Source organism: Protopterus annectens, chromosome 16.part0 (genome assembly GCF_019279795.1).
Source record: "Protopterus annectens isolate FY-2018-M chromosome 16.part0, PAN1.0, whole genome shotgun sequence".
Classification (NCBI taxonomy): domain Eukaryota; kingdom Metazoa; phylum Chordata; order Ceratodontiformes; family Protopteridae; genus Protopterus; species Protopterus annectens.
Genome location: NC_056750.1, coordinates 441,376,596 through 441,402,290, shown reverse-complemented (window position 1 = coordinate 441,402,290; position 25,695 = coordinate 441,376,596). Strand labels below are relative to the sequence as shown.

General features: G+C 40.1%; 1 protein-coding gene across 4 annotated transcripts in view; it reads right to left on the bottom strand.

Moving 5' to 3' along the window:
• Nucleotides 1-25,695, bottom strand: part of DENND1A (DENN domain containing 1A) — a 4,751,104-nt gene that overhangs the window by 2,669,875 nt on the left and 2,055,534 nt on the right. For all 4 annotated transcript variants that reach the window (XM_044058260.1, XM_044058262.1, XM_044058261.1 and 1 more), the window contains exon 7: nt 9,959-10,039. In XM_044058260.1, coding sequence (XP_043914195.1) covers nt 9,959-10,039 — 81 coding nt within the window. The remainder of the gene's footprint in view (nt 1-9,958; nt 10,040-25,695) is intronic.

The window sequence follows — 25,695 nt, the reverse complement described above, 5'->3', positions numbered from 1 at the left end:
TCAGCAAACAGCAATGCCTTGTGCAACATTGGTACTGCCACACCAGATTAGTCACTGCTGTTTAGCAGTCATCAAACAGCAGAAGCAGTAAGATTTATTTCATCGAGGAGTAATGCATACTTGTCACTGTCCCTACTTTCACAGACCTTCCCTGATTTTGTTCATACTTTTGCTTTATCCTTCGTAAAAAGTCTGATTTGCTGGTAAATCATTCAGGATTACAGTCAATCAATCCAGACATCTGAGTTTTATATTTATTGTCCAAAAATAGATGTTGATGCAAAATATGTTATTCTAGTAACTTTTTAAGTGAATTAGAGAAATATTTAAACATATTTATGATTCTGAGCATTTATTCTATTATTTTTGGGAATTATACTGAATTCTTAAGTAAAGAAATTGAGTTATAATATCTGGTGTTCTGGTATTAGTTATAAAACTACCTGAAAGAGAAACTATCCCTGATGATCGGAAGCATTAGCTCTTCTTAAAATCCAAAGTTTGCACTGAGGTAAGTCACTCTGGGCTGCTGATCCCTCTAGTGCTTATATTGTTCATGTTCATTATCATCTTCATCCTAACAGGGTCATATCACAGCCCTGTTCATGTTAAAGAGCATAACTAGGAAATTAATGCATTTTTCATTCCTCATTTTTCCCCAGTCAGCAGCAGCTTTTGTGGGGCCCCCACACAGACAAAGATGATTAAGGGGGCCCCCCTGCAGCCATGGTTTTGCAGGGACTAAAAGCTGGCTATGTAGTTAGTTTTAGTGGAGAAAATGTCCAAAAGCAGGGTTTAACTAAGCCAGGAACACTATGTCTGTATAAAATATTTAATGGCATTCTGATGCCTGTTACTTGACAAAACACCATTACTACAACCAGAAATATCTTTGAATTTTAAAGGAGATATAAATAAGAGTTATTACCCTCATAGTTTAAGTATGCAAGACTGCTGCACTAACTTTTGTTGGTTTTACAGATGTGACAAAATATCAGGATAAGATAACTTGCTGTGGTTGGGGGCCCCCAGGGAACAGGGGGCCCCCAGCGACCGCAGGGTTCGCTGGTGCCTAAAACCGGCTATGGTCTGCTAGAAAGCTGAAGATGAAGAGGAATTTCACCTTTCAACACGACAATGACCCCAAACATACATCCAAATCAGAAAAGAATGGCTTCACCAGAAGAATATTAAAGTTTTGGAATGACGCAGCCACAGCCCAGAACTAATTCCAATAGAAAATCTGTGGGGTGGCCTGAAGAGGGCTGTGTGCAAGAGATGTCCTCACAACCTGACAGATTTGGAGTACTTTTGCAAGGAAATGTGGGCAAATATTGTCAAGTCAAGATGTGTAATGCAGACAGACCCCTACCCAAGAAGACTGAATGCTGCAATTAAATCAAAGGTGCTTCAACAAAGTATTAGCTTCAGGGTGTGCACACTTATGCAACCAGCTTATTGTATGCTTCTTATGTTTTATATTTTTCCCCTAACAGATTTTTTCAACGTAATTGTACAGGTTATAGGTCACATTAAAGGTGGAAAAAGTTATGAAATGATTTATTGTGGTCTCATTTTTTATATCACAAAAACCTGGCATTTTAATAGGGGTGTGTAAGCTTTTTGTATCCACCGTATGAATAAATATCTTGTTTGCAAAAAAAAAAATAGTAATAGTAGTGGTGGTGGTGGGTATCTAGCTTAGGAGTTGGGGTATTGGCACTGAGAACCAAGAACGTCCACTTATTTCTATAGTCAACACCAAGAACACTGTGAAGGTAATATACAGTGCCAGGAATATTGGTGTTAAGTTCCTCTTTGGAGAAGGAACTGCTTATAAGTAGTCAAGACGGGTGATGCCACAGTGTAAACCATCAGCTGTGACAGCAGCCTAGGAATCAGCAAGGAAAGAACATTAATTTATTTTATCTTTGTTCATCAAATTAGTCCTACAAGGCCAGTGCCCTCTTTGTCAGGAGAGACAGGAGGGTGGTATTCAAACTGACTACAGGAAATTTAGCCAGTGTACCGGGGAACTTCCCCAACTTGCTTTTTTTGATAAATGCAGTAGGATATTTTACACCCACTTGAGATACCACCAGCTCCGGCAATTGGGAGCTTGGATTAACATCTCATTTTAAGAACAGTACAGGAATGCAGTACCTGCGGTGTCAGTATTGGAAATTAATCCAGGTACCTAGTGTAGGACTAGAACTCACAGCCTTCTGATCTTCCAGCATACTTGCTGAGCCACTGATACTAAAATTAGTGAAAGGAACAGCGGTGATCACAGAAACAAGGCAAATGATATAACCTGGCCTTCCGTTAAGCTTCCCCAGTACCCCTGAACCAAGAGGAATGGGAAAAGAGGCAGCAGATTTTCTTCCCTGAGCCTTTACACTCACCTCTCTAAGTTTCTCAGAATCAAAACCAAGTGGTGTAGCAGAAGCTTGCAGAGTTTGTGACTGAAAGGGGGCAGAGGTCATCTGCTCCTTGGTTTCTTTAGTGGAAGATTTGAGAATCAAGATGATTAGAATGTCACCACCATCTGTTGTGTCCGGTTGCATTACTATGACACACTTTTACTCCACTACAAGAAGTGGTGGCCAGGTACTGAGGGCACTTCAAGAGCTACTGTGGTGAAAGCTGACAGCACTCTTGCTAGTGCACAATTACTATCAGTTTCTTCACTGGTGTGTCTCAAATGGAAGACTGCATCAATGTCAAAACGTGGTGCTGGAACCCGGAAAAGAGACTGGATGTTTGCCTAACAGGGCTTCTGTCAGCAAGTGAGTCTGCATCTTCTTGTGTCCCCTTTTTCAAGTGCCAAAACTAAGGTTGGTTCAGATAAAACAATGGGGCATACTGCATCCCTCATCCAAGTACTACATGCACTAATTGTACTTGCTAACCAAAACAAATGCTTTGGTGTTGCAGCATACAGTATATTAAGACCCAAAACACCAAGGGGAAAGAGAATGAACAACGGTAAAAGATGCAAAAAAATCCAGAAAAAGTTAGAAAATTTTTGAAAAATTAAAAACACATCCTTCACAGTGATTCATCTGATATCGGAAGTGAAACCAACCAAAGAAGATTTTTTTTCTGAAAATATAGAAACAGCCTTGGTGATGAACAACTGTGGCTAATGGTCCTTGCACAGTAAGAAAGAAGTGAGGAGGGAGGGAGAGTGATCCAAGATGAGAAAGGGGAGCAAGCCAGTCTGCAAAATCCTTATCAGTTAAGTGGTTTTAAAAATGACTGTAGTATACAGTCTTCATTGGTTACCAAACATGGATCATCTTTCTCAGACCTCTTTTCATCATTGAAAAGATAAATGCCAGCATGACGGCTGTTTATCTTAAAAGAAGGTCAGCTACTATGGTCACTAAATAGTCACAGCAGCTGTACACTTTTCTCTTTGTGAGCCTAAATGAAAAAAAACTAAAAGATCTAAAAGAAAAAAAAAAACAGCATGGCACATTTAGAAAGATAAGGCAGACAAGAAGCATCTAATGGGCCTTCCCCCAATTACATACACTGTGTATATCAATGTTGAGTAAAACATGCAAATGTCTTAAATATAATCGTTAGAAGGAATTTAGTACAATGAGCTTAAGGGATACAGAGTCATAATATATGTTATGCAAGCTATTAGTAGAGAACTTACTGATAACATGGCTTTCACTAAAAGTGCAACATGGCACTTCTTGTGAGTAGTTCTATTTTAATTACTGGCTTATAATTTGTTTGTTCATTTTCTACGATTTTTTTCCATAAAAGGGTCAACCAACATTTCACCTTTCTTCAGCAAATGATAAAGAGCACACTGCTGAAGGGTATTACATTATACATGACTATAAGTATATTGAAAGTAACATGCTTCAAGGCCTTTTGTCCATAAAAACAAAAGTTATGTACTCCCCATAACGATGCATCTGTGTTGTCTGTTTTCATCTTTCCTCAACCGATGGGTATCGGATCAGACATCAGCCCCTTATAAACACTTGGCTCCATAGCTCGAGATCCTCTCCTTAATCATAATACTCATCCTTAGCTTAAATCAGCTGAGATCAAGTTGACCATCTTTTCAGCCTATATTACTGCCCACATCATAATGAGCAATAATACATTATAATTACCAATAAAATCCCAGTTCGTCTGCAAAAAAGAAAGGAGGAATAAAGGACTGGAACTCATCAAAAGGTAGGCAATATGACACACCTCAGGTCAGAGTAGGAGACCGGGAAATAAAAACTGCCAAATAGGAAGGGGGCTGGAGGGCGGAAGGCTGAGGAAGGATGAAAACAGACAACACAGATGCATCATTATGTTGAGTACATAACTTTTGGATCTGATATTGTCTTTTTTTGTCTGTTCCTCAACAAATGGGGCAGAGTCCTCAGCTAGAAAAACTCCAGGGTGGTCCTCAAGGAAGGATATTCCAGAGTAGAGCAGAGCAGAATGCTGCCCTAATTCCAGACAAAATGTCTCATTTGTAATGAGCAATGAAGGTTTGAGTATTAGACCAAGTGGCAGCTGCACAAATGTCATCTATGGAAGTTGTGGACCAGGAATCAAAGGATGTGGCCACAGATCTAGTGGAATGAGCCTTGGGATGTTTAGGCAATGGCAATCCCGTCTTCTTATACAAATGGAATCAGTGAGCCATCTGGCTAAAGTCATCTTTGAAAGTAATTTGCTCAGCTTGACTTTGGAAAAGGAAAGAATTAGCCAGTCTGAATTTCTGAAATCTTTTGATCATGTAGAGATAGAATCTAAGCTGTCTATGAACATCCAAAAGGTGCAGTATGTACTTTTCTTTGTTGGAAAAATTTGGAAAGAAAACAGTATGGCTGAGAGACTGATTTATAACCGTTTCTGAAGCCACCTTATGGATAAAGTTAGGATTAGTATGGGGAGAAACTCTGTCCTTGTGAAAAGATCAGGTATGGTGGTGACTTAGGAGAGAGAGCCTGTAGTACTGATACCCATCTGGCCAATGTGATCTCAACCACAAAAAATGTTTGCCAAAACAAGTCCACCTTAGCAGCTGGCTCAAAGGGGGGCAGAGTCAGGGCTTGAAGAAGTACTGTTAAATCCCATAGAGGAGTAGGATCCTTAATAAGATGTTGGAATAAAATGGTACCTTTGTGAGAAGTTTTGCATAATCTAGATGATGCCAGGGATGAATGCTCATCTCCTTCAAGAAAATTTGAGATGGCTGCAAGTTGGATCTTTACAGCAGAATAACTGGTGCCACTACTAAAAACGGAAGCAAGTCAGTCTAGGATAGCTGGAATAGGTGTCAAAAATGTCTGTCTCTAAACATCCCAAAGAGTGAATATTTTCCATTTGCTCTTATGCACCTTCATAGTGGAATCCTTCTGTGAAGATATGTCAAACTGGGAAGGAAAATCTGGACTGTCTAACCATCACTGAAAGTGGAGAACCCCCACAGTCAATTTGAGGGGGCAAATGTCAGGATGAGTCATCCTTGATGGATGAGAAAGGAGATCCTGGTTTGGATCCAACACCCAAGGGGGGTGTACTAGATGAGGCTACAGGAAGTGAAACCATACTTGTTGAAGCCAGAACAGGGAAATGAGGATTACTTTGCTCATCTTCTTCTTTATGATTTTCGCAGAAATTTGGGGATTAGATGAGTAGGAGAAAATGCGTAAAGGAGCCTAGGGAGTCAATCGTGAATTAGGGTGTTTCTCGGTGACTTCCCTTCTGGAGGGATGAGAGTGAAGTACCTGCTGTACTTGGAGTTGAGAGGGGAAGTGAAGAGATCACAGCTTGGCTGGCCCCATTGACAGAAAATCGTTTTCGCCACCAAAGAGGTAAGAAACCACTTATGAGGGAAGTAAGATGGATCTGCTCAGTTTGTCTGCATGTTGGGCTTCCCTGGGATATGTGTTGCCAAGAGAAAGCAGCCAGAAGAGATTGCCCACTGCCAAACTCTCAGAGCCTCTTGATAGAGGTTATAGGATCTGGTTCATCACCCCTACCCCCCAACTGCCTGCTGATGTCCCAGACTACTGACACATTGTCTGTCTGCATGGCAATCTTCCCATCTTGAAACACCTGCAACGCAAATAAGACTGCTCTGACTTTTAGGACCCTGATGTGAAAACTGACCTACAACTGAGACCAAGAGCCTTGAACCATCAATCCTTCCAAGTAATGGGTGGAACGTTGAGAAATTTTGTAGACTGATTGAGGAGGTTGAAGGGAAAAGGGTATATAATAACCTCTGGTTATGTTCTTCTGCACTCAAGTGTCTCAGCTGATGGCCATCCAAGTTTCTGAGTGCAGGGATAAGTGTCCTCCCACTGGCTTCAGAGTGCAGCAGTCAAACAACCTTTCACAAGCACTGGTAAGGTTTCCCTAACAAAGGACCTCTGAAGCTCTGGTTTTGCAGGACTACCCACTCTAACATGAGGGTGACATCTACCACTGGAGTTACCTCTCTGCAGCAGGCAGACCCATCCTCATAGGAGTCCAGGGAAGAGCTATGCAACTTATGGAACCACATCTTCCTAACTCTCTGGTTCTGGGAAAAGGTCCTTTCAGGGATAGAAAAATGCATCCTCATGGCAGATAATGTCTTCCCTTCCTGTTCACGCTCAGCTAGGGCTTTTTTCACCTTGGGGTCGAATAAAGTGGATTCATCAAAAGGAGCACTGATGAATGATGACTTGAAAGGCTTTGAAAAAAATCACAGAGGCACATCCAGGCATGCCATCTCATGGCAATTCCGAACCTGCGGCTCTCATAGCTCCCTCTGAGGCATGGGAAATCAGCCTCATGGAGGTGTTCCATACAGACTGTAGGGTGGCCAGTTGAGAAGAAATGGTTTTCTTGTCCCCCACAGATATGGTCCCTGAGAGGGCACTGGAAAACTCCTTGATCAAGTCCCTCTGAAATCTTGTGACATGTGCCAAATAGTTCAGTGACCCAAGAGTGAAGGTTGCTGATGCATAAACACACTTCTCAAACCTGTCTAATAACTTGGATTCCCTATTTGGGGATTGGAAAGTAGAACCCTGCTGAACAAATACTTTCTTGGTGGTTGCTGCTACAACCATAGCATTTACTGGGGGACCCTTGCTTCAATGGGCCTGACCCTTGGGCACAACCAGGTACTTATCAGGCCTTATGGGGATTGGATCCGTAACATTCCAATCCTTCCAAGTCTGGCGGGAGATGAGATCCACCATCTTGTCTGCTGGGGGGGGGGGGGACTACCCAAGGTGTAGCTGAGCTATCTCTGAAAGCATCAACAAAACACAGACTCCTCATGGGAAAGGGGAGTCAGAAGACCAACCACCTTTCTCAAGAGTTGTCATCCTCATAGGGTGATCTGGGTGAGGGGGGCCCTTCCACTTCATCAAAGTCAGTGTCTTCTGTTAAGGATTCCTGTGGGGAAACTAAGTGCCTCCTCTTGCAAATTTGCTTCCAAGGTGGCTCCCTGGTGGGATGCTCCAGCCAGGACTCAGATGTATGAGCAGAGTCCAGGACGAGGGCAGTCTCCAGGCTTGAATGGGCTGGCTGCTCTGATGGGACAAAATGTAGAGACTCAGGGGACCAAGGCATACAGCTGTAGAGGAGGTGGACCCAAGGGCAAGTATGCCTTGTCCATGGTGGTGGAAAATGCTCTCTCCACTGCCTCAAAGGCAGAAGACATGGGTGAAGCAAGGGTTTCCCTGGTAAAGGCCCAAGACACCTCCCCAGAATGGCTCAGAGCATCACCATAATCCTGATACAAGGCAAAGACTGGCAATGGCGATGCCCTGAGAGGAAAGGATGGCTCAGACAGCATCAGTGTTGAACCCAACCTCCCCCCCCCCCCCCGATCTGCTGCCGACACTATGATTCAGAGATCTCTCAGGCTCTGATAGTGTTGTCAACGACTGGATCAGAGATATAGTAGGAGTTGAGGAAGGGCAGGCCTTAAGTTTCAACACAGACAAACTCAGGACTCATAGATCTGATGGCTCCAAAACCGAAGATCAGATTGGAGTAGAAGTCAACAGATGGGTTTGGGCTTGTGGCAGGCTCATGAGTACGATAAAAGATGGAGCCGGTAAAACTCTCATCTGAACCTGGACCAGGAGAAACGTCATCATTCTGTCCACATCTGCTTCAGTTAGGCTCCTAGATTACCTGAAAGATGATGAGGTAGGGGTGGTCTGGATGGCCTTTGAGGGGTCTCCTGTAAAAAAGGAGAATGAATCCTACAGGGTATTAGCTCCGGAGTGTAGGTGGAGTAGCGATGGACCAGTGATTGGATGCAAGGGCTGAGACTTTTTTGGGCTGGAATGAAATTGAAACAGAGAAATGAGAACTATCAGGGGATCATTTTCTAGACTGCTTACCTTTTGCTGATGTATCACCCTTGGTCTTCTCAGAAGGCTTTTTGGAAGGAGGGTGAGCTCCAGATGTAGAAGTAGAAGAAGGCAGCAATTCTTTAAGCACTAACTTGTTATAGTGCTCAACCAGAGCTCAAAGGTTAAATCCCGCACAAATATAACATTCCACCTAAGACGGGCTTGACCCCAGACAACAAATGCACTCCTGGTGGGCATCAGAACTGGGAATCTTATGCTCACAGCAGGTGCAATTTTTAAAGCCAGTAGGCTTGTCAGAGATACTAAAGAAAAAACCTACACAAATATTAAATGGAAAGAAAAATACCAACAACGGTAGTTAAGATATACCCTCAATGAGTAGAACCAGTACAAAAGTTGAGAAACAACAAAGAATAAGGCCTGTAATGGAGCAGTGAACGACAAAATGAAATTATTTTTTTTTATATCTAAACATATGGGTCTATATTAAATGAATGAATGCTTAAAAGGTCGAATACGGTATTATTGGCACCTTTTAAGCGAACGTTCCGCTTAGCGAAAGTTCATAATGTCTAAATTTGGAGTTTCAAAACGTTATAGTTGGCCATCTCTCAGGAAACTCCTGGCTGACGTCAAGCCGTTCATGCTGTGAGTAGCTGTATGATAGCTTTCTAAATATAAATAATTCTTTAAGTACTGTGTTCTGTAAACAGTACGAACAAACATATTGAACTTGTAAAGTGCTGTACAACTGAGAAATTTAAAAGTAGTAAATCCTAGCGTTTTAGTTTCTGTCACTGTTATATAAAACACAGCCAGTTACTGCAGAAGTTGTGATGCACATGCGCTATTCAAGTTGGCCGTTATCGGGAATTGCCCCTTTTCCCAATGTAGAGTGATCTTGGAGTTGGTATATTTAGTTGGGGGTGTGGGGGGGGCACAGCCCCTCCCATGTTGGGGGGGGTGACTCCCCCCCCCAACACACACACACACTTGATTAAGGCATTGAAGTTGCGTTTGTTTGTGTATGGCCCCGTGACATACGGCACTAGGAGAATGGTGTTGGCCAAACACTGATTTTCGGGTATGTGAGCGTTCGCGTAAATGGACATTCACTTAAAAGGTGTCGATAATACTGTACTCAACCTTTTAAGCGTTCGTTCATTTAATACAGACCAAAACATATAACTAGTAAAGAAACAGAGGAGTTAAGAAAAACTATAATAGCTTAGAAAGCTATTAAATATGGCAAAAAAGCACGTATACTATCCAGTAACACTGAATTATGGCAGACCAAGTCCAATTGCTGAAGTGGCCAACGAGATATGAGTTAATTCATGCTAAGGCGTAAGATTACAGGTAAATCGAGAAGCTGGAGCTATGCAAGGTCAGGCCTGAGAACCATCAGTTGAGGAATGGACAAAAAAGTCATCAGATTAGTTTTTATACATCAAATCTTGGGAATTCTGAACCATATAACACAGACAAGCTTTGAAGCCTTTTCTGCAAACAGGCATCTGATTATTGCAAGATGGCATTCTATTTAACACAAGACTGAAGAATCTACAATAGTACTGCACTACACTTGTATGTCTACTTACCACACTGAGGCTGACAGGAACACCAGGATTAGGGACAGGATGATTATGCAAAGTTTCCAGTAGTTCTTTCCACGGACTATCCTGAAATACAAGCAGAACGCTTTACAAAATGGCAACTAAAGTTATGGGGTACACAACAATACATATGCAGTAAAACTGCTACTGATCTCACACACATACAGACACAGACGCGTGTGCACACACACAAACAGTGTTTTGCTTCTTTCAGAATACATAAAACTTTAATGACCTCAAAAGTTATATTTAATTAGTCAAACGTACACAATTTACAATAAATTTCATCAAGACTTATCCATTAACAGCCAGTTTGAATCAAAACATTCCAACAAAAATAAAATGTATTCTTTTTATGACTGAGCACACAATGTGCAAGTTTTAATATTCAAAATGCATCAGCAGCATGCACTGAAAATAACTGTATTTGTCTTCATAAATGAACATTCCGATATGGAAAAAACATCTAAAGAGAAATAACATGCATATTAATACTTCTAACAGTTTCCCATAAGAGAATGGACATTTCCAGGGGTTTAAAGGCAAACCATATGTTATATAGTCTGTTAATTGAAAAATATATTTCTCTGTTGCATTATACCCTTCTAACAGCAGTTTACACATACTGAAAGAAAAGACATCTGGTTGGCTCAGTTTGACTTCTGCAAATAAAAAATAAGTATTTAGGTTATTGCCACAATATTCTTCCATTTAATAGTACATATTCATTACTTTATTCAAAACACCGAAAGAAATTACATAATACCTTGATGTGATTAAAAACAGGGTTGCAGCCTTTCTATAAATCAGCAAGCAGGTGTCTGTGAAGACTTACTGTTTTTTTTAAGAAGCTTGGAGAAGGGATATCTGCTGTACCCTACACACATGCCTCTCTATTATGGCACAATGAAGTTCAAGTGAGTTTTTTCTGCTCCCTGTCTAGTCTGCTACATACATCTCACTCCTAACTCCCTGCCTACGTTCCCCCCATCTGGACTGGCCAGTTCTGTCTCCTTTAACACCTTCATACTGTTATTTGATACATTTTCCTTTTCTAGCTCCTACAGTGTTCACTCTTTCATGTTGATACTTGCAATCAAGCACATCCCTGACACTATAACTTAAAAGAAACAATGCAGTAAATCCAATCAGATGTGCAATCTTCCATGGATTTGTTATAATAAACTCGCACTCAAACTTTTGTCTTCTTTTCCTTTTCATGGGACTTCTTCAGAGTTAAGAAATAAAAAACACTGCTGTTACAGCTATATATACATGAACACCCATCTCAACAAAACCACGACTTACTTTTAAAAAGAACATTTAAAGAAACCACATTCTAAAAATACTTCTTTACTGTAATACAGTCTTGTCCTCTGTGTAACACTTATCTAAAATAACACAATTGTTCTATTTTAAAAATAATCATTGTGCTATACTCTAGATGTAAAAACAATCCAGAGCAATTTTTCTGAATTGATAAACTTGATAATTAGTAAAAATTGAAGAAAAGATGATTAAATTGATAAACAAAAATTGTGTTCACCATACTACATCACTTAAGATATAAAATTCTTAAAATGGTGGCTCTGTATTGCAAAACACTTGCTATAGAAATACAGTCATTTATTCCTGGCTTCACACTGGCATTTAACCTCAGTTGCCATGCCAGCTATTTACATACCAGCGCAATGTTTCAATTTTGCCACGACTTTGGTTTTGATAGATCCTTGTCTATAATAAATTCAACCATTAGTGTTTAGTAAGGGTAGGAACATTAAAACTACCTGGAAAGAGTCCTTCATATGGAAAGGTTCGTCAAAACACAAAATGATGAATATATGTGGTAGATGTAAATTTTGCAGATTTGTAAATAATGGACTGTATGTAACTCCCATTATGAAAAAAAATATAGCATATCCAGGGAGATTTAACTGCAAAATGACTGGTGTTGTATACCTGGCAACCTGTACCTCTTCTCTTGCCTGGCTTTTTATGTGGAGAAAACATCCAGGAAGTTAAAAGACAGAATAAAAGGGCACATTTACAACATTAGGAAGAATAATTTAGCAAAAACTTTGAGTAAACATGTGGTCAGTTGTAGTACATTTAATACATGTACTTATTTTTTTATTAAACACCAGTGTGAAGCCAAGAATAATTGATTGTCTTTCTATATTTAGCGTTTTGAAATACAGAGCCAATATTTTTTAAGAATTTTACATCTTATAGTATCTTATAGTAATGTGTAGTACAGTGAACACAAATATTCTTAGTCAACTTGTTTAATGATCTAGACTTGATTTTTTACTAACCATTATCAAGTTTATGAATTTAGAAAAATTGCTAAGGACTGTTTTTACGTCTAGAGTATACCACAGTGATTCCTTAAAATAAAACGATTGTGTTATAGGTAAGTGTTACACAGAAGACAAAGCAATATTACAAAATGTGGGTTTCTTTTAAACATTCTTGTTAAAAGTTAGTTATGTTTTTGTTGAAATGGCTATTCACGTATATACGGCCGTACTGGCATTGTTTTCATTTCTTAACTCTGAAGAAGTCCAATGAAAAGGAAAGAGGGACGAAAGCACTTAGTTTGAGCGTGAGTTTTTTTATAATAAATCCATGGAAGATTGAACATATGACTGGACTTGCTGAGTTGTTTTTGTTTTTATTTAATATTAATACTTCTCTTTGCTGTTCATTTTTAACACTGCCACTGTTATCGCTGTGTCCTAGTCTATTAAGACATTTTTACTTACCTTTTGATAATTCAGACTGATTGTTTTCCTGCAGGATTCTGTTTGACCCCACTCTGCTTCGTTCTCCATTCTACCCCAATTCCCTCCAAACCCTGACATTACTTCCTTTATATTGGGCCTGCCCCTTCCTATCCAGATTTCAACCTATTACAATACGCCTAACTCCTCCCTCCTGCAGCAACATAAGCATTTCACAAATAACCACTCACAGGCTCTCACTCCCGATCACAGAAATTAAACCTGCTTCATCTGTCCTTCATACTATTTATTACATGTAGATAGATTTCATTATTAGTGCCATTAGTTATATTCTGCTTTTTATGCTTCTGACTGACTTTAAATATCATTGATACTCATCCATTTCCTTTCTCATCATTACATAATTACAAATAATTTATTTGTTGACATTTGATTACTGGGACAAACAGACTCGGTAGGAGCCCGTTTTCAGCAGAGGCCCATAGAGAAAAGCTCCAAAGTATGGCCACGGTGGTGCAGCGGTTAGCGTTGTCGCCTCACAGCAAGAGGTTCTCCTGTTCGATTCTCGACTGGAGCGCCTTCTGTGTGGAGTCTGCATGTCCTGCCCGCGGTCGATTGACGCTAAAGACATGCAGGTAGGTGCAAGAGTAAATGGGTGTGCCTTCTTTGAAGGTTGGGTGTCGGGCTGGCAACTTGGCACCGTAAAAATCCACTGCCAATCATGAGCGGACCGGAGTTCCACTGTGGCGAACCCTAACCAGGAAAAGCCGAAAGATTTTTATCATAAAACATTAAGAACAATAATTTTACATTCTTTAAAAATAATACAAAAAAAAAAAAAACTACAGCTTAAATACTTATACCAAAATAGACATAATATCAAAACATTGGTTAAAACAGATAAAAGTTATATAACAATGATTTAATATTTAGAGGAATTTTAAGGCTGAGTTTTAGAAAAATTAAAGGTAAGTTAGGATAATACAAACAGGAATTACAGTATGAAGTGACAGAAAAGCAGGCTTATGGTATATTTGGAGAGAAAGCCAGGAGGCAGAAATTGACAGACATAAGGAAGTGAGTGAAGTAGGGAAGAGTAAGGAGGTGTAAGGTGTGAATAGGTATTTGTTCACATTTAGGGATATAGTTTATCCTGGTGTTGAGCAAGAACAGAGCCAGTTTTGCCCTGGAAGCCTTTCAGAATAGTTAATAAGACAAATCTTCCCCACCTATTGCTCTTCATTAACTCCACCTCTGCCTCCCTCCACTTTATACTGCACTTCACTTTTTGCTTTTCTCTATAACCATTAACATTTCAAATGTCTCTCCAAGCATCATACCTCTTTCTGCTGCTATTAGCATCTAACAAACTATGACTGTATACTTTCACCTCTAAACACCTCTCTTACTGTTTACTCAGCGCACTATGAAATCGGGAATAGCTATACCACTTGAACTCCCCGCCTTTTTAATCTCTCACCTTGTCTTTAAGTACAACATACTTCACCACCACCACCACTACTCAAAAATAAAAGTCATACAGGTCCCCTCTAAATCAATACACTACTTCTCAAAAATCCCAGTGTGGTGATGCCCACCCCAACCCAGGCCCCAAAAACTCATCAATAATTCCAAAAAGCAAAGAACCACCCTTACAAAACTGTGAACTAACTAACCTTTCTTCATCTATGACTTCAAACTATACCTCTTCTTAGCTGTATTGACCTATTATTAGACAACTACCTATCCATACTAATAACGCTAGCACATTAAAACCCCAACCCATCACCCTCACACTTGTCTTGCAAAAAACTGAATATCGTCACCTTCATCCTCCATGGAATTTGTAACAAAATTACAGAGCTACATGCCTGGATATCACAGTATAACCTTGATATTCTTGCCATTGCAGAAATTTGGCTTAAGCCTAACATTAAAGTTTCTGAACTACTCCCTCCAGGTTACTGTATTATCAGAACAAGAAAGCAGGAAGAGTAGGCTTAATGTATTCAAGTTCATACAATCTCTCCCCCTATTCACACAACATCCTGAAATTCTAAAATATTTAAATACTAGTAGCACTGCTAAAGTTTTATAACAAAAAAACAGCTACGTTTTGTTACAGTCTACATCCCGCTTGGAAATAATATACCAACTTTAGAAGATATCCTTCTCCTGGACTACTAATTATATGCCTTATGAAAAAATCTCTGTTGACTTGTAAAAACCTTATATCAGACTTTCCCTCAGCTAATATAAACTTTTATGGTTACATACAACTTACCAAAACACACACTAGATTTAATAATACTAACAATAAAGGTTCAGTTCTACACCGGATACTGGTCTCTTTCACTATTAAATTTACAACCACTGAAACATATCCAAACTCACTTACTGACTACCCTTTACCTTATACCTATAGAAATACCACCCACCAACTTAAAAACAACCTGAAACCTTTCTAAATTCAATACAGACTCCTTCATCAATAATTTGAAAGCTTTTAATTGGTCTAGCCGAAAAACTCTTCCACTCAATAAGGCAGTCAATAGTTTTAATACCTTATTTTTAAATACTTTAAATGACCATGCCCCATGCCACAAAAAAGAGTTAAAATTAACTGCTCACAATGGCTTACCACCCAGACAAGAGCTACAGAGACAAAGCTTGGAAAGAATGGCTTAAACTTAATAATTTGAAACTTTACAGAGAATTGCACAATATGAGCAAAAAAAAAAAAGTTAAAACAGATAAAAAACATTATTATAGATATCTACAACTTCAACACATAAATGACCACCAAAAATTCTGGATATCAGTACATAACCTGTTAAATCCAGGCTCAAACAAAAAAACACAACCCGTCTCATAATAGTTCTCTACTGGAAATTACAACACTATTCAATACAGACTTCACATGAAGCATTACCCCCCCCCCCCAACTAAAAACTCTTCTCCTCCCATCCAGTGCTTCTACCAACCCCTCAGTAACACTCAATACTAGTAATGAAGCATACAGTTTAGACCAAAAACAACATTCTCCATACACACTACCATTTCCTTTATCCCTCATCAGAAACTAATCTACCCTATAAATCCATTGCTAGCAACTTTCACTTATGGCACAGCTCCACTTAAATGATAAAAAACTTCTACTTAAACTCAAACCTTGCTCCACTGCAACTGACAGTCTCCCATCTGAATACATAAAGACAGCTACCCATGCCACAGCATACCCATTCTCTATACTTATCAATCAATGAATATCCGACTGCTATGAACCCTCACTATGGAAAAAATCCTCTATTATCCCTCTTCATAAAGGAAGCATCTTGGCTGTCTCGAACTTCGGCCTACTGCAATATTTCTATTCTAAAACATGCTTGAAAGACATATTCATAAGCAAATCCTCCACTATACTTTACAAGAATGGCTCAACATCCATACAACATGTTTTTTTCCCAATACACAGCACAACTATTGCCCTCCTGTCATTCACTTATACCATAAAACAAAAACAAAAAAAAATCAGGGATTTGGGCAAACTTGTTTCCTCCTTATTCCCCAACTTGTCAAAAGTTTTCAATGCAGTTTCTCACATTGCACTCATGTATAAACCGTCTCTACATGGACTATTCTCTTCATTATTGTGGTTCAATAGCTATTAACTGACAGGCTCCAGTCTGTGAAATGGCAGAACACTATTTCTCTCTCTATATATACCTCCAAGTGTCCAATGGTGTACCCCAAGGCTCTATTCTTGGTCCCATCTTCTTTAATACCTTTATCAATGGCCACTATACCTCCATAGTTCCAACTTATCTTATGCAATATGCTGATGACTCTACATTTATATGTCAATCTAATATCTTGCCTGAGCTCCTTCATATCACACAAGAAACTTTTTCCTCAGTTCAGGAATGGCTCCAGAATGCCCAGCTACTACTCAACCCTACATAAACAAAGTGACTGCTATTCTTCCCCAAATCACACATGCCTGATGAAGCAAATTTCAAAATCTTTTCACTAATTAAAACTAAAAGTGAAGAAGTCTTTCATACAAAACATCTTGGAGTGATTATAGATGATAACTTTAGATATGACCTGCATGTTCAAAATAACATTAAAAAAGACTCACCAAAAATTAGGAATGCTCTACAGACATACAAATTTCCTTAACACCACCAAAACCATTCTATTTATTTTACTTATTTTACATTTGTCTTGCCACTACCTACCTTCTCCCATCTCTCTTATATGGTGCATCCATCCTAACCAACCTTTAGGCTATTAAAAATAAGCTAGAGGCATGTTATAATTAGGTTGCAAAATTTGCCACCAACAAACAATACTACAGCCACCACTGTATGGCCTTTAAGGCTTTCGATTGGCTTGAACTGCCTCAACATATAGATTACATGCAACCTATCACCACACACAGCATTATTCACAAAGTCGATGACTGCCCTGCTTTTACTCCTATTCTCCATTCCTATCACCCTACAGACTACTTCAATCTAATAAACATCATCTCAGCATATATAAACCCCACAAATCTCTAGTCAAACTCTGTACTCATACTCTGTCACTAAAAATGCAATTCTATCCCTCTGAAAATTAGATCTACCTCGAACCTCTCCATCTTCAAATTACTAATAAAAGGCTAACCAAATGAAGTCTGACTCTGCTTCTGCATTACCCTAGACTGAACTAGTCCTTCCCTCTTTATACCACCAGCATACTTTGACAATGTTCAGAGAAAAGGAATTAATAAATGTATTTCTTAGACAAAGATCAAATATATTTTGCCTCGGCTATATTATCAAGTCATCTCTGTTCAAAAGAGTATACTCAGTGTGTTTAATGTCATCTTTACAAACTGCAAATTGTGAATATTCTAACAATGTTCTTTTTCATCTTACTATAGCTGTCCAGACATTTGCATTATGTCTCTAAGTTCAGACTGTATGAGCTGCAGCTGAATGTTTACTTTATTAATATGCCATTTTTCTGTAATAGGTTTTGTAATAGCTTTACTTAACTCTAACCGTATTATGGCAATATGGAGCTTTTCTCCCAGGGCCTCTGCTGAAAATGGGATATTATCCTAGTCGTACTTTACTAGTAAGCAAATGTCAAATAAAATAATAATAAATAAATGAAACAACCACGAAAGGTGCACATAATTATCATAACTGGGACCCCATCAATATTTTCACTTCACTAGATTTTTCATATTTGCTATTTTTACGGGTTTTAAAGAAAAGATTAAAAGAAAAAAAAACTGTTGCCATAATTTACTGGGACATTACTTGCAAAAAAAAGTCAACAGAAAACTCTATACATGCATCCTGATAATCCATTCTAACTGTCTTTTAGATATGGACCACTTCACATAGTTGCTGAAATTCCAACTTCTCTTAATTTTTTGCATAAGGTTGTTTTACACATTTTTTCTCCTCTACTATGAACAAGTGGCAACTATTTAAAAAGTGAAGCTTTTACAATTTCATTTAGTGTCTCAATTCCCTTTTTATATGATAGCAGATCACATATAATATTTGTATGCTGATATACTATATAGCAGTGGCAACTTGAGTATTTGTACATCAATCTTGTGTTAACTAGATCATTATCAAAGTGAAAGAGTACCTGGAGTTAAATCATTTTCTTACCTTAACTCTCCCCTATTTTTTATGTATTATAGTTATACACTTACATTCTCAGTCAGCCAAGTTTTAGTACCTTCTCTGTATGGTGCAAGTGTAATACAAATGGAGGTCATAATTTCTACCATACATAAATATAACATACCAACTGACAAACATGGGTTCCAGGAGTACAGTACAATTGTTGCCATTTACTGTCTAGCAAATGAAATTTACAAAAATATGAAGAGGTAACTGCTGAGAGAGGCAACATCCACAGACCTTAAAATGCATTTAAAACAGTCAACTATAGAATTCTATTACAAAATCTAGATCTTTCTGGATTCTTGACTCAGGTCTGCAGCTGGTTCTTTGGCTAACTAACAGAATGTTAGCTGCAGTAAAGCAATAACTTACAGATACCACCACTAACAATTTTGCCCCTCAAGAGTTTGTGCTAGACCCCTTATCATTTCCAATATTTATAAACAACTTACTATGGAATTTAACAAAATTAAATTGTATCCTTTATATGATATCATTTGATTTGAGCATTGTGTTGGTGGGTTGATACAGGGTCTTATGGGCTATAACAAGCTGGTGAAATTGAAGCTGGTTTAGAAACTCTAGCCATCCTAGTTGCTTTAGATTAAGACAGTGATGAGTTCTAAAAGGAGAGCCAGTGGCAAATCTAGCAATATTATTATAGGAGATTGCCAGTTTGTTGTACTTAGTGTTTGCTGTCAAATTAAATGCTTTTGCAAAAGGCCTGGGTCATGCCTTTAAAGCATTCCTGGACTGGAGTAACTATCTGAATATCAAATGTAAAATAAAATAAAATAAAACTAACACTGTTAGGCTATATAGGTGATGTCTAATTATGCTACCTTCTGTTATTCTTTCGGGGGAGTTATCATCCACCTTTAATCTCATCCCCCCAAAACAACACTTTTTTGTTAATATTACCATCTTTAAAAAACATAACATAACAGAAGAGTTACCACGTGCCAACACAACTGGACAACAATCATCCAAAGTTCAACACTTTGGAAACCATCACACCTATTTACACCTCTTTAATGAACCAAATTGGGATTCATGTTGCCTCACCAATGGTAATTTCAGGGTGTGCCAATATTCTGAACCCATATCACTGAAAAAAGCCCATCAGTAATAAAGGTTTTTCCCCAGTGGAGAAAGCCTCCTTAGAACCCTCATGCTGGGAGAGATTCCAACATCACCCGGCTGTACACCTGCACAACAAAAGGGAAAAGGACAACTTGGGCCATCAACCACCAGGGTCTTTACAAGCTAAGCAATGCAACCCAATACAGTTTTGTCCTCAAGTACATTGGATGCCTACGTGATGGGGTTATGTTAATAAGGAGGTAAGTAAGGGTTATATGGGGGTATGTTTCTTTGGGATTAGTTAACTTAACTGTCAAGTCTCTGTCCATCAGACACATGGGGGCCAGACTATGGGGTGAATTTATGATTTCCCATCCAATGATCAAGGTTGCTTGAAAATGGTCAGGGATGAACTCACTTCATGTGGATGGGCAGCCTGTTCCATAATGTGGGGATCCTTTAAGATAGCTACTGGTCTCTCTGGCATGTTTTATGCCACAGACAAAATTCACTTTATTGGATCTAGTGTTCCTGGTGCTGTTTATTTTGTGGATGTGCAAAAAGTCCATCAGAGCTGGGTCTCATGAGGTCTTATATGCCAAGCATAGATCATACGTCAGTAATTCGTAAGAGACTGAGGAAACATATGGGGCATTAAGGCAATCTGTGTAGGACATGGTATTCTTCTGTTGAGAAATCTTTTAGGGCATTCCCACTGTTGCAGGCATCTGGTTAGGTATATGCCAAAGGCATCATCGTATTCAATGATATGACTGATAAGGGCTAAGAAGAGTGGTACTAAAATTTCCATGGAACTGGGTGCCATAACCTCACTTATGAGATGGGTGACACAGAATGATTTTCTTACTATATTGGCTACATGTTGGTCAAAAGCCAAATTACTAACATATGTTCTCAAATCCCTAACTAGTGGGTCAACTCTCAGGATGGTTTATCAATGCAGTAATTCGCTTTGGTGGATGACATCCTAAAGGCTTCTGTAATGCATTTCTCTGCAATGAGTTTTAATCCATGGCACCAATCATTTGTTTGTGTCAGACCCTCTTGTAGGATGTTTGTGTCATGGAGTGAATCTATAACAGCTCCCAATTTAGAGTCATCTTCAAACAGAGGCCCTTGACATTAGCCTTGACTTCTGAAAAGTATATGCCAAACAGGAACAGGCCAAAGAATGAGACATGGGGTACTCCACTGGTGACTGGTCTCTTGGTGGAAGTGGTCTCACCAACCCTGACTTCTTGGGTCCGTGAGCCAGACAGTAATCCAGTGAGTTATGTAGGGATTTATGCCTAGTTTTGAGAGTCTGTCAACAGTAACTGAGTGGGGTATGTATTGAACACTTTGGCCAGGTCGAGGTAGGTAGTACGCACCATTTTCCCCTCATCCATAGGCTTGGTGACCCTCTCGAAGAAGTCTATCAGACTGAGTAGGCAAGACATTTCCTTGACAAAGCTAAAATAGGATGGGTTCAGCGTCTGTAGGTTGCCAATGTCCTTGTTGATCATTTCCATGATAATTCATTCCATGGCTTTGCATATTACACTTGTCAGACTGATGGGTCTGTAGTTCCCGGGGATGATCCACTCTTTTGGAGAAGAATGACAATTATGGCACTCAAGTCACTTGGCATGCATGTGAAAAATCTTAGGATACTTATAAATAATAGAATTATTCTCATGAACCAGATGTCATCTGTTGGCAGACCCTCCTGTTTCCATCTAAGATACCTCTTCCTCATCAAGCACCTTTTTTTCTCTTTGAGAACCTTTTGGTATGCATCTCTCTCTTCACCTGAGACTGTCCAGCAGCAAGCTTAATCAACTGCAGTTACTGCAGAATTCTGCAGCTTGGTTACTTACAAGCACCACTAGTCACCTTCACATTACTTTGGTTCTGAGGAGCCTGCAGTGATAGCCCATACATTTTTGTATCATTGCATCAAAGTGACGCCTCCAGGTGCATCTTCAGTTAACTCTTACTGATGCCTCCAGGTGTCAAACATTGCCTGTTCATATTTGCATCAATAATCCCAAAACCATACTATGTACAAGGTTTTAAAAGATTTAATCTTAAAGCTTACACAATGGCAAACTCAACTGCATTAATATTTGACATCTGTCTAGTGCAGGTAGAGAGATATTAAATGTTGTTTTTATGATATTAATTTATATAGATATCATTTTCACATTTTTCTAAATATCTCAATAACTAACACAGACTGAGCTCCTTAACCTCATATGAAAGCTCTCAGCTTGGTGAACAAAATGCTGCTGACTGTATGTGTGTAACTTGAGTGGTTGCTGAGATATTGTAAGCTGTTTACAAAATATTACAAATGTAATAGTTACTGTTTTTACTGTGACTTATACAATTCAGTTTAAGACATGGAACCTAAAGAATACTACCCCTATAAAACAGTTTGTGCCGAAGAGTTTGCCATTTATACTTCTTTCATAACCCCTTTGGTTCCAGAGATATTAACATTTGTTTGAAATGAGAGGACTCAGAATTAGTTCAAAATGATGTGAAAATTACTGAACCTACACACATTGCTAACATACTGGCTGACAGGTTCAGTGCAAACTTCTCCCCCCCCTCCCCCCCAAAAGGAGAGATATCTATTCCAGAGGATTGTAGCCCCCCAAACATCTCCAACGCCCAGGTGAGAACTGCCCTCACTAAGGCAAAAAACACAGCATCCATGGGACCGGATGGTGTCCCCGGCTGTGTGCTTCATGAACTCAACGAGGAATTAAACCCACAGTTAGGACAGCTGTTTAATCTTAGCCTCACCTCAGGATCGTCCAAGGAGTGGCGCACGGCGACTGTGGTCCCACTTCATAAGGGCGGTGCCTCCACAGACCCTGGAAATTACCGCCCCATTAGCTTGACAAGCCTTATCTGCAAAGCCATGGAGAGGATCATAATGGAACTCATAAATAAAGACATAGGGAACTAGCAGACTTTGGATCCAACCCAGTTTGGCTTTGTCAAAGGCAGATCCTGCCTCTTAAACTTGGTTGACTTTTGAGACAGTCACCAAGGCCATTGATGAGGAAAGGCAGTCCATACAGCCTACCTTGACCTGGCAAAGGCCTTGACACAATACCCCACTCAGGTATCATCGAAAAACTCATCAGCTTGAATGTAAACCCATACATCACAAGATGGGTTGCTAACTGGCTAGCGACAGAACCCACAGGGTCAGAGTTGCTGGAGCCATGTCAGACTCAAAGCCTGTCACAAGTGGTGTCCCACAGGGCTCAGTCCTGGGTCCACTCTTGTTCGGCATCTACTTTTCTGAAGTACAAGCAAACACAGGAGGGTTATGGCTGACAAAGTTTGCAGATGACTGCAAACTGGGCCATAGTCGAAAACACATCTGACACAGATATCCTCCAGAAGGGCCTCACAGAAGCGGATAACTGGTGCCAGAGCCATGGCCTGAAGTTAAGCGCCAAAAATGCATAGTCATACCCTTGGGAAAAACAAGGTTACCCCTAGCTACCATATAGGTGACAATCCACTGAGCACAGAAAAAGTCATCAGGGATCTGGGGACCCAAGTTGACAGTAGTCTTCGTTTGACACTCATGTTGCTAAAGTAGTTAGGAAAACCTTCTATATCGCCCACCTGATCATGAAGGGATTCACATCTAGATCAAGGGAGGTCATCGTCCCCTGTACTCATCACTCATTAGACCTATGATTGAGTACAATGCCCGTTCGAATGTATCTGACCAGACACCTGATGCAGCTTGAAAGGCCCCAAAAGTTCCTCACCAAAAGGATAAAGGGTCTCAAAATATGTCTTATGCTGCCCGACTGAAAGAACTCCAGCTTTATTCAGTCTCATACCGCTTGCTCAGAGGTGACCTGTGCCTGACATATAAGGCCATGTCAAACCCAGATTTGATGAATATGCTTCACCTCAAAAATCTAGATCCCTCAGAACCACAAGGGCGGAGACTTAAACCTTGACACGGTTATAAATAGAACGTGCTGGAGGGACAGATTCATCACCCAGAGACTCCCTATGCTGTGGAACAAAATCCCGGTACATGTGAGGCAGAGCACCTCGCTGGCCTTGTTCAAGAGGAATCTTGACCAATGGATGGGAGATCGCAGATATACCCCAGGGATTACTTCAGTGTCACTGCTTGACAGAGGCACAGAAAAATGATAGGCATAGTTTTTATTCAAACTAAAGGGGTGGCGAAAGCCACATAACTATGGGCTAGGCTTATAAATGCCCTTGGGCAGATAGCCTAGTATGAACCTATGAACCTATGATTCTGTCAAAAGGCTTAGGCTCCGCCCATTGGAAGTTACAGTGCAAACTTCCTGAGCTCTATTGGAGTGAATGAGTTAAGTATTGCTATTAAATATATTTGGCCCTATATGGAATGGGCTCCCTATTTCTCAAGGAACTCTTCTGAGTGCTAACTCTTCGGTTACAGCTTTGTGCCCTTCTTCCCAGGGGTTCTGAAAGTTTCAAATGTGTGGTTGGAGATGTCTGACATCCATTCTTGCTGCTCCCACACTACATGCCTCTGGAATGTTCTTCCCCACTGGTAGAAGAAAACACTCATGATGTCTAGTTTCATGAGGCTTACATTACATTAAGTCCTCTGCCAGCCAGCCATCAATCCCCAATGACTTATGTAGCCTATTCCTTCCTCACAGGGACAAAAGCAGTAACCATTTCATTCAACTGAGAGGTGAGAGCCAACTGAGAGGCAGTCATCCAAACAGACATAAGGGTCTCCCTTCTGGCCGCAGCAATTTCTGTGGGACACTAATAATGACAAGTATGTGAGGGTGGATCATGTGAGCTTCCAGCATAATTCCCTTTGAGCTATGTGTTTGTGTCATGGCAGCAATTCTCTTTGGCTCAGATTCCATAGACTACCCAACCAACTGGACATTCCTAAACATGGAGTAAGCATATGACAAGGTCACAAGAAAGCTGATCTGGGCAGCACTGCAGTGGTTTGAAGTCCCAGAAACATTCGTAGAATTAGTGCAGGCTATGTACAAGGACCCAATGACTCATGTATGAACAGTGTTCGGCCTCACAGAGGGGTTCCCAGCGGGAGTCGGTGTACACCAGGGTTCAGCTCAGAGCTCACTGCTGTTCATAATGGTGATGGACTTCATTAGCAAACAGGTTGGAGGGGACAGATCAACAAAGTTTTTGTATGCAGACTATGTGGCATTACAGGCTTACTCCGAGCTAGAACTTCAGCAAAGGATAGGAGAATGGAATGCTAAACTGAAGGCACATAGGATGAAACTAAGCACAGATAAGACAGAGGCAATGGCAGCAAATTGGGAAAATCAGAAGAAGCTGAGAATAGAGATAGAAAGGAAGACAGTGGACCAGGTAAACAGCTTCAAGTATCTGGGAGGGGTGGTTTAGGAGAAGGAAAGTCTGAAAGAAGAGGTCAAAGCGAGAATCGGAGGAGCTGCAGCCAACTGGCATAGAGTCTCAGGAGTAGTCTATGACAGAAGAATGCCAAAGAAGCTGAAATGTAAGGTGTAAAAGACCATGGTGCAACCAGTACTACTGCATGGTACAGAAACCTGGGCAGTAAAGGCAGAACAGTTGAAGAAGCTGAGGTGATGGAAATTAAGTGCCTGAGAAGGGTGGTAGGATGCACACTGCGGGACAGAAGAAGAAATGAGAACATAAGAGCAGAAGCCAAAGTAGCTCCAATTGCAGACAAGATCAAAAAGAACAGATTACGGTGGTTTGGACATGTGCAGAAAAGCATAAGACAATCTGGTGAGGAAGATTAGGGACAACAGGAAGAAGGTAAGAGGAAGTGAGGACGTCCAGCAAAGAGGTGGATGGATTGTGTGAAAGAAGATCTGCAACAGTCAGTCATGAGTGTTGAAGAAGATAGGAGTTTGGCACTGAATCGAGAGAGTTGGCAACAGATAACATGATACCCCGACCCACTGTAGAAAAATGGGAAAAGGGGGCTGATGATGATGACACCAACCAAAGCTCACATTAGCTGTCCCCAAGCAGGAAGCCCAGTCACCTCCATCCCCTCAAGATGGGACAGCAGTAAGCCACTCACTTCCATTTTGTTCCCTCCAGTTCCTGTCTCCTTTAAATGAACACAGGTTGTCTGTATCTCAGTTAAGGCTCTATTCCTCTGTGCTTAGGG